At 42.9% G+C, this 10,446-nt stretch overlaps 1 protein-coding gene across 1 annotated transcript in view; it reads right to left on the bottom strand.

The window, feature by feature from the left end:
* Positions 1–9,486, bottom strand: part of LOC121856645 — a 40,205-nt gene extending 30,719 nt beyond the window's left edge. Inside the window, 1 exon segment of the mRNA XM_042352316.1 lies at positions 9,373–9,486. Coding sequence (XP_042208250.1) covers positions 9,373–9,433 — 61 coding nt within the window. The 5' untranslated portion in view covers positions 9,434–9,486.
* Between the last annotated feature and the right edge of the window lie 960 nt (positions 9,487–10,446).

Below are 10,446 nucleotides of genomic sequence, written 5' to 3'. Positions count from 1 at the left end.
ACTTGCAACACGACATACACTTGCAACACGACACACACTTGCAATACGACACACTTGCAACACGACATGCGCTTGCAACACGACATGCACTTGCAACACGACATACACGTGCAACACGACATACACTTGCAACACGACACATTATGAACGTATTGTGTTGTTAAATTATTGCAGAAATGTTGCTTACGGTAAAACCTCTATTTAACGGATTTTGTGTGAGGTCCGTTAAATCAAGGTCCGTTATTTGTGAGACCTCTATTTAACGGACTATGAGAGGGCAGTCCGTTAAATAGAGGATTCACCGTATCAATACCGGACAACTAGCCAACTGCACTGGCTAACCTAACCCTAACCTTACCCTAACCTAACCCTAACCTAACCCTAACCAAACCCTAACCCAATCTAACCCAACCTAACCAACCAACCAAATGGGGGAGAGGAGGAGAAGGGGGAGAGAAGAAAGATCAAACAAGAGAGAGAGAGAGAGAGAGAGAGAGAGAGAGAGAGAGAGAGAGAGATAAGAAGAGGAAGAGAGAGAGAGAGAGAGAAAGAGCCCTTCAAGCAACTAATTCTGAATAAATTTCGATAAGTAGACACATATAAGTAGATGCCAACACGACCAAACTCACTTACAAAATTACATGGAAGAGATTCTTAAGTAGATATACAAAATTACTTACAAGAATAACCCCCCCCAGCCTCCCCCAAAAAATATTGCCATTAAAAGTAAAATTAAGTCTTTTAAGGGTAATTAAAGATGGCGGATGTTGATATTTGAACTGTTTTCAGATAATTATGATATGGAATTATATACCAAGTTTTATGACGATACGTGAAGTGTTTTTTAAGTTATGGCACGGACAAGATTTTTGGACGGGTGGACGGGAGGGGGATACTAAGTACCTCTGTTCTATGATGGGGCGTTACTGACTCCCTGATTGGGTTATAAGATTGATTGTCTGCCTGTCTAGGAGGAGGAACTTCACTATTGTGTGTGTGTGTGTGTGAGTGTGTGTGTGTGTGTGTGTGTGTGTGTTGATCTAAGTGAGTGAGAAGGAGGGGAGGGAGGAAGAGGAGAGGAGGGGGGAGGAAGAGGAGGGGGGAGGTACACACCGCATCCGCCAACCTCACCACCACTACTACCACAATCTACCACCACCACTACTACCACAATCTACCATCTTTGTTCCTTATTGAATTTCGTGTCTGTAAGGAACTGCTGCCACCCATATGCCACACAGGCCGCCCATCTTCCTCCCTGATGCCCCCCACACACCACCCAGCCCACCTAGCCCACCCTACCCTACCCACCTACACTCACCTGTCCTAATAGACCCCACTCCACCTGCTGGGCCCCCACTCCACCTGCTGGGCCCCACTCCAACTGTCCTAATAGACCCCAGGGGTGGATATTCTACAGGTGACATTATTGCCCAGGTAACAACACACACACACAGGTAATTGGTCCATACACTGTAAACATTATGCCTTAATTCCCTTTATTCAGAGTGTTGTTGTTGTAAGAAAATAAGGAGTCTGCAATAGGCCGGTTGGTCTGTGCATGGCAGCTCCTGTCGAGAGTTACTACCACTCTCTATCATCCATGAATCTATCTAGCCTCCTTTTAAAACTTTCCAGAGTTCCAGCACTTACTACAAAGTTACTAAGCTTGTTCCACTCGTCCACCACCCTATTTGTGAACCAGTTTCTTCCTATCTCCCTCCTAAACCTAAACTTATCCAACGTGAATCCGTTGCTCCGCGTCCTATCCTGCTCGGATATTATAAGAACTTTATCTATATCCCCTTTATTGATTCCTTTCACTCACTTAAATACTTCTATCATATCTCCCCGCACTCTTCGTCTTTTTAGGGAATGCAAGTTGAGTTTCTTTAACCTATCTTGATATGGAAGGTTTCTAAGTCCCGGAATCATTTTTGTCATTCTTCGCTGCACCGACTCTAGTGAATTGATATCCATTCTATAACAGGGGCGCCAGAACTGAACCGCATAATCGAGGTGCGGCCTGACTAGCACAAGATATAGTTGCAATAAGACCTCTGCACTCTTGTTACTTAGACTTCTAGATATAAAACCCAATACTCTGTTTGCCTTATTTTGAACATTAACACACTGTTTTCTAGGCCGTAGGTCCGGGCTTACAAGTACCCCTAGGTCTCTTTCACAAGTCGACTTCTCTAGGTTGATGTTGTTAAGGCTGTATACATTATCAGTATTTGTTCCTCCAATATTAAGTACGCTGCACTTGCTGGTGTTGAATTTCATTTGCCATTTTTCAGACCACCCCTGCAGTTTATTTAGATCCTCCTGTAATGCATTTGCATCCTGCCCTGAATTAATCTGCCGCCCTATTTTGGTGTCATCCGCAAACTTGCTTATGTCACTGCTGATCCCAGTATCTAGATCGTTATGTAGATTATGAACCAGAGTGGGCCTAGTACTGACCCCTGGGGAGCCCCACTGGTTACACGGCCCCACTCAGATTTAACACCATCTACGCTGACCCTCTGCGTTCTATCGGTGAGCCATGATTTTATCCAATTTAAAACTTTCCCCTCGATACCATGAGCCTTAATTTTTCTCAGAAGCCTCTGATGCGGTACTCCGTCAAATGCTTTGCTAAAGTCTAAGTAAATAACATTGTAATTTTCGTCATTATCTACTACTTCGAAGACTTTCCTAAAAAAAGTCAGCAAATTTGTTAGACAAGATTTTCCCTTTGTAAACCCATGTTGAGAGTCGTAGATTAATTTGCTTTTCTCTAAATGCGATCAGATGCTATCTGCTATAATTGATTCAAGAAATTTCCCCACTACTGACGTCAAACTGATCGGCCGGTAATTTGACGCAGATGCTCTGTCTCCCTTTGTGAATATGGGTACTACATTTGCCTGTTTCCACAAGTCTGGCACAACTCCGGTGTCTAATGATTTTGTAAATAAGTTTACGAGGGGTCCGCTAATCTGTTCCCTACACTCTTTCAAGACTCTAGGGAAAATTTCATCCTGCCCTGGGGATTTTGTCTTCTTTAGTTTATTTATCTTCTTAAGAACATCCTCTTTTCTGATAGTGATATTCTTTAATTTCTTTTCTTCCTTTCCCCTAAATATCAGTTCCACCTCTGGAATTTCATCTCAAATTTCTTCTGTGAAAACTGATAAGAAGTAGCTGTTCAATGCTTTGCTTATTTCTGCACTGCCATTTATCACTTCCCCCCTCCCTGACTTTAAAGGCCCAACTTTGTCCTTGACCTTTGTCCTATATACCTGGAAAAATCCCTTGGGATTCGCCTTGGATTCTCTTGCTATTTTGATTTCATAGTCTCTCTTTGCTTTCCTTACATTTTTCTTAACATTCCTAGATAGTTCATTATACCTGTTTCTGAGCTGCTCCTCCCCTCCCTTTAATTTCTTATATATTCCTTTCTTTATTCCTATGTGTTGTTGTTGGGTTATGTTGTTGTTGTAAGGGTTGTGTTGTTGTTGTAAGGGTTGTGTTGTTGTTGTTGTTGTAAGGGTTGTGTTGTTGTTGTTGTTGTTGTTGTTGTAAGGGTTGTGTTGTTGTTGTTGTTGTAAGGTTGTGTTGTTGTTGTTGTTGTAAGGTTTGTAGAAGATTGTCAAATGTATGTATTTAATTCTTCTCTTTGCTTATTTCCTCTCTCTCTCTCTCTCTCTCTCTCTCTCTCTCTCTCTCTCTCTCTCTCTCTCTCTCTCTCTCTCTCTCTCTCTCTCTCTCTCTCTCTCTCTCTCTCTCTCTCTCTCTCTCTCTCTCTCTTTCGTACAGGATCATCGTCAGGTACCAGTTCACTCAGGCCGTATGATGCACCAACTACAACCCAGGCACATAGAGGTGATTACACTACCTCACGTTCGCCCTCCTACTTCACCTTTCCCCCTCACCCCATCTCCTCCCACCCCTCTCCCCTCCTCCCACCTCTCCTCCTCCCCACCTCTACCTGACTCACACACTCTTTTCTCCCTCCTCCCTACACCCCTGCTCATTCCGTCTACACTCCTCTCCTACCCCTCCTTCCACTCTCTACCCCCCTCCCCTCCTCTACCTCCCACCCACCCCCTCCCCACTCTCCCCCCATCCCTTCTAATGGTCGTCAGATAAGGGTGAAAGGTCAGGTCAAAGTCACAGAGAGACTTGAGGTATTTACAGTTAAGGAAATATAGGTGTTCCCATTAGTTGACCTTCATCCATATTGGTCAGTCCCGTTTACACCCAACCCCTATCACTCATATATCCATCCAACCTATGTCCACCACCCTATTTGTGAACCAGTTCCTTGCTATCTCCCTCCTAACCCTAAACTTATCCAACTTAAATCCGTTGCTCCGAGTCCTATCCTGCTCGGATATTATAAGAACTTTATCTATATCCCCTTTATTGATTCCTTTCACCCACTTAAATACTTCTGCTCCTTATCTCCCACTGTCTTACAAAGGATGCAGGTTTAGTTTTCTTTAACCTGTCCTGATGTGGAAGGTTTCTGATCCCGGAATCATTTTGTCATTCTTCGCTTTGCGACTCTGGTGAATTAATAATCATTTCTATATGAGGCATAGAACTGAACCGCATAATCGAGTGCGGCCTGACTATGAATATGGTTGCAATAAGACCTCTGCACTCTTGTACTTACTTCTAGATATAAAACCCAATACTCTGTTTGCCTTATTTCGAACATTAACGCACTGTTTTCTAGGCCGTAGGTCCAGGCTTACAAGTACCCCTAGGTCTCTTTCACAAGTCGACTTCTCTAGGTTGATGTTGTTAAGGCTGTATACATTGACAGTATTTGTTCTTCCAATATTCAGTACGCTGCACTTGCTGGTGTTGAATTACATTTGCCATTTTTCAGACCACTCCTGCAGTTTATTTAGATCCTCCTGTAGTGCATTTGCATCCTGCCATGAGTAACAAGAGTAACAACAACACATCATAAAGGAAAGAAGGATAATTGAAAACAAAGAGTAACTGGTAACTCTCTCTCTCTCTCTCTCTCTTTTTCTTTCTTTATCTCTCTCTCTCTCTCTCTTTTTCTTTCTTTATCTCTCTCTCTCTCTCTCTCTTTCTTTATCTCTCCCTCACTATCTCTCTCTCTCTATCTCTCCCTCACTATCTCTCTCTCACTCTCTCTCTCTATCTCTCCCTCGCTATTTCACTATCTCTCTCTCTCACTATCTCTCTCATTATCTCTCCCTCACTATCTCTCTCTCTATCTCTCCCTCGCTATCTCACTATCTCTCTCTCTCTCTCTCATCATCTCTCTCTCACTATCTCTCCCTCACTATCTCTCTCATTATCTCTCCCTCGCTATCTCTCTCTCTCTCTCACTATCTCTCTCATCATCTCTCCCTCACTATCTCTCCCTCATTATCTCTCCCTCACTATCTCTCCCTCATTATCTCTCCCTCACTGTCTCTCTCCCACACAGGTGTTGAAGGTCAGCAGGTAGCCTTTATTATCCAGGTAATAACACATGCGCCACTCAGGTAATTCTCACGGTCACCCCCGCAACGGTACCAGATGGGCCCTAGTCCTAACAGGCCCTTAGTCCTATTGGGCCCCAAACTGTTCTAGGCCTTGTCCTAATGGACCCTAACTTAACCTAGACCTTGTCCTAATGGACCCTAACCTAACCTAGTCCTTGTCCTAATGGGCCCTAACTTAACCTAGACCTTGTCCTAATGGGCCCTAACTTAACCTAGGCCTTGTCCTAATGGGCCCTAACCTTACCTCGTCCTTGTCCTAATGGGCCCTAACTTAACCTAGGCCTTGTCCTAATGGGCCCTAACCTTACCTCGTCCTTGTCATAATGGGCCCTAACCTAGGCCTTGTCCTAATGGGCCCTAACCTTACCTCGTCCTTGTCATAATGGGCCCTAACCTAGGCCTTGTCCTAATGGGCCCTAACCTTACCTCGTCCTTGTCATAATGGGCCCTAACCTAGGCCTTGTCCTAATGGGCCCTAACCTTACCTCGTCCTTGTCATAATGGGCCCTAACCTAGGCCTTTGTCCTAATGGGCCCCAACCTTACCTCGTCCTTGTCATAATGGGCCCTGGCCTTGTCCTAATGGGCCCTAACCTTACCTCGTCCTGTCATAATGGGCCCTAACCTAGCCCTTGTCCTATGGGCCCTAACCTTACCTCGTCCTTGTTCTAATGGGCCCTAACTTTTACCAATTTAAAACATCCCGATTTAATGATTCACTTACCGATTTAAAACATCCCGATTTAATGATTCACTTACCGATTTAAAACATCCCGATTTAATGATTCACTTACCGATTTAAAAACATCCCGATTTAATGATTCACTTACCGATTTAAAACATCCCGATTTAATGATTCACTGCCGATTTAAAAACATCCTGATTTATGGACCTTTAAACATTCCTACATGAAGGGTTGTTGATATGAACGTGTACACATGGCGTGTACAGATGACTAGATACGTACATAGGTGCTTGGGTACATATGGGTAGGTACATGAGCGAGGTGTACATATGTGCATGAGTGTGTATACATGTCTGAGGGTACATATGAGTGAGGTGTACATATGTGTATGGGTATACATATGTGTATGGTGTGTTTACATGTGTGGGGTGTGTATACAGGTACGTGGGTGTGTATACATGTACGTGGGTGTGTATACATGTGCGTGGGTGTGTATACATGTGCGTGGGTGTGTATACATGTACGTGGGTGTGTATACATATTCGTGGGTGTGTGTATACATGTGCGTGGGGTGTATACATGTACGGGGTGTGTTTACATGTGCGGTGTGTATCCATGTACGTGGGTGTGTTTACATGTGCGTGTGGGTGTGTATACATGTACGGGTGTGTTTATGTGCGTGGGTGTGTATGCATGTACGTGGGTGTGTTTACATGTGCGTGGGGTGTGTATACATGTACGTGGGTGTGTTTACATGTGTGTGTGTATATATGCGTGGGGTGTGTATACATGTACGTGGGGTGTATACATATGCGGGGTGTGTATATATGTACGTGGGTGTGTATACATATGCGTAAGTGCGTATACATGTACGTGGGTGTGTGTGTATAGAACATAAGAAATAAGGAGTCTGCAATAGGCCGGTTGGCCTGTGCATGGCAGCTCCTGTCGAGAGTTACTACCACTCTATCATCCATGAATCTATCTAGCCTCCTTTTGAAACCTTCCAGCGTTCCGCACTTGCTACAAAGTTGGTGCTTGTTCCACTCGTCCACCAATCCTATTTGTGAACCAGTTCCTTCCTATCTCCCTCCTAAACCTAAACTATCCAACTTAAATCCGTTGCTCCGAGTCCTATCCTGCTCGGATATTATAAGAACTTTATCTATATCCCTTTATTGATTCCTTTCACCCACTTAAATACTTCTATCGTATCTCCCCGCACTCTTTCGTCTTTCTAGGAAAGCAAGTTTAGTTTCTTTAACCTATCCTGATATGGAAGTTTCTAAGTCCCGGAATCATTTTCGTCATTCTTCGCTGCACCGACTCTAGTGAATTGATATCCATTCTATAATAAGGTAAGAAGAACTGAACCGCATTATCGAGGTGCCTGACTAGCGTAAGATATAGTTGCAAAAGACCTCTGCACTCTTATTACTTACACTTCTAGATATAAACCCAATACTCTGTTTGCCTTATTTCGAACATTAACACACTGTTTTCAGGCCGTAGGTCCGGGCTTATAAGTACCCCTAGGTCTCTTTCACAAGTCGACTTCTCTAGGTTGATGTTGTTAAGGCTATACATTGAGTATTTGTTCTTCCAATATTCAGTACCACTTGCTGGTGTTGAATTTCATTTGCCATTTTCAGACCACCCCTGCAGTTTATTTAGATCCTCCTGTAGTGCATTTCATCCTGCCCTGGATTAATCTGCCGCCCTATTTTGGTGTCATCCGCAAACTTGCTTATGTCACTGCTGATCCCAGTATCTAGATCGTTTATGTAGATTATGAACAAGAGGGGCCTAGTACTGACCCCGGGGAACCCCACTGGTTACACGGCCCCACTCAGATTTAACACCATCTACGCTGACCCTCTGTGTTCTATCGGTGAGCCATGATTTTATCCATTAAAACTTCCCTCGATACCATGAGCCTTAACTTTTCTCAGAAGCCTGATGCGGTACTCTGTTAAATGCTTTGCTAAAGTCTAAGTAAATATCATCGAAATTTTCGTCATTATCTACTACCCCGAAGACTTTTCCTAAAAACATTAGCAGATTTGTTAGACAAGATTTTCCCTTTGTAAACCCATGTTGAGAGTCGTAGATTAATTTGCTTTTCTAAATGCGATCAGATGCTATCTGCTATAATTGATTCAAGAAATTTCCCCACTACGACGTCAAACCGATCGGCCGGTAATTTGACGCTGATGCTCTGTCTCCCTTTTGAATATAGGGTACTACATTTGCCTGTTTCCACAAGTCAACTCCGTGTTCAATGATTTTGTAAATAAATTTACGAGGGTCCGCTAATCTGTTCCCTACACTCTTTCAAGACTCGAGGGAAAATTACACCGGCCCTGGGGATTTTGTCTTCTTTAGTTTATTTATCTTCTTAAGAACATCCTCTTTTGTGTGTGTGTATACGTGCATGGGTGTGTATACATGTGTGCGTGTGTATACATGTGCATGGCTGTATCCACATTTCTGGGGTGCATATATGCATAGGCGTGTACAGGTGTGTGTGTGTGTGTGTGTGCACATGTACGTGAGATTGCCGTCCCAGAGAGTGTAAACAGAGAGGAGGTACACAAAACGTGACCTCATATGTGCGTGGAGGTGTATTCAAAATGTACACATGGTCGTACATGATCGTGTGTACAAGAGTTGCATACACAATTGTTTGGAGGGAGTGTACATAGTGGGTGGGTGGGTGAGGGTGGGTGGGGTGGGTCTGTGGGGAGGGTGGATAACGGCGGGTGAGAGGAGGGATGGGTGGGGTGTGAGGGTGGGTGGGCGTCTGAGGGTGAGTGGGTGGGTGGGTGAGGGTGGGTGGGTGGGTCTGTGGGTGAGGGTGGATAACGGCGGTGAGAGGAGGGAGGGCGTGTGAGGGGTGGGGGTGAGGGGGTGGGGTCTGAGGGTGAGGAGTGGGTGGTGAGGGTTGGGTCACTACCTGCCTCCTCACCCAAGTCACCACCCCCCAACCACACACACACACACACATACACACACACACACACACACACACACACACACACACACACACACACACACACACACACAACTTCTAAGAAATTTTGAGCCGAAATAACACCAAAAAATCGAATTTATTTTTAAAATCTAGTTTATTTTAATCGAAAATTGAAATAAAACTTGATATTCTTACCTCCATTAGTGACTGCGGTTGTGAGGGCAATTATCGCTATCATATGATGTATTAGCGACATCTTGTATGGACACTGGTTAGTTAATGAGACTTGTTATGATGGGGAGAGAATGCGGGCACAACTCTCTGGCGCACCTGTTCTACCACTGACTCTCCCCCGCATCTCTCTGGGGGTAGAGGGGGGAGCTGCATGAAATGGCCAATGTTGGTAATTATCCACAAACAATGATAAGAGGGGAGGGATGTGTTTATTTTCCACAGATAACTTTAATCACTTAAACTAACCTAAATACAATTATTATTATATATATATTTATGTTTTTTATTTCTAGTTGATTCTATCTTGTTAATATGAAAAGATAAATAAATTTTAAAGGGTCGGGGTTCTGTTCGTGGTAAATTTTCCAACAATAAGTCCGCTCTCCACCGTGCTGGCCTCACCGCCATTACCAAACGTCCCTAAAAAATATTATTTGTACAATAATCATAACATCTGGCTATTATTTCCGTCAGTATTTATCAAACATTATGAACAAAATTATTATATATACAACTAACAATAAGTATTATAGTTAAATAAACGTAAATTGTTAAATAAATAAAATCATTGATAACAGCGTAACTTCAAACAATACTGGAGTGGTCAGTATAATATTGTAATTACTTATTGAACTTAATAAGGCTTTAAACGGACTTATAGTTAATAGGTATAATAAACCAAGGTAGAAACTAATAGAACTTTATAGTGGGTTAATATATTTAGGGAAGATGTTTTTTGTTTTTGTTTTTTAGGAGAACTAATCCTCTCTCTCTCTCTCATACACACGGACATACTCTTATTAAATAGTATACCGATAAATTTACCGATATATAATACATATCGGGTAAACCTAACGATATTATACCGATATATTTAACCATGTAAGATCATATACCGATATTATTTAACCCTATGAAACATAATACCGATATACCACTATATAATTCTTCCGATATTAAAATGAAAAACGTATCATTATACAGCTAAATATGATGACTTAACCCTTGAGTATGATGATTTAACCCTTGAGTATG

This window comes from Homarus americanus, unplaced genomic scaffold, assembly GCF_018991925.1.
Source record: "Homarus americanus isolate GMGI-L3 unplaced genomic scaffold, GMGI_Hamer_2.0 scaffold55594, whole genome shotgun sequence".
Taxonomy (NCBI): Eukaryota; Metazoa; Arthropoda; class Malacostraca; order Decapoda; family Nephropidae; genus Homarus; species Homarus americanus.
The sequence above is the reverse complement of the archived record's forward strand: the minus strand, read 5'-3'. Positions and strand labels throughout refer to the sequence as shown.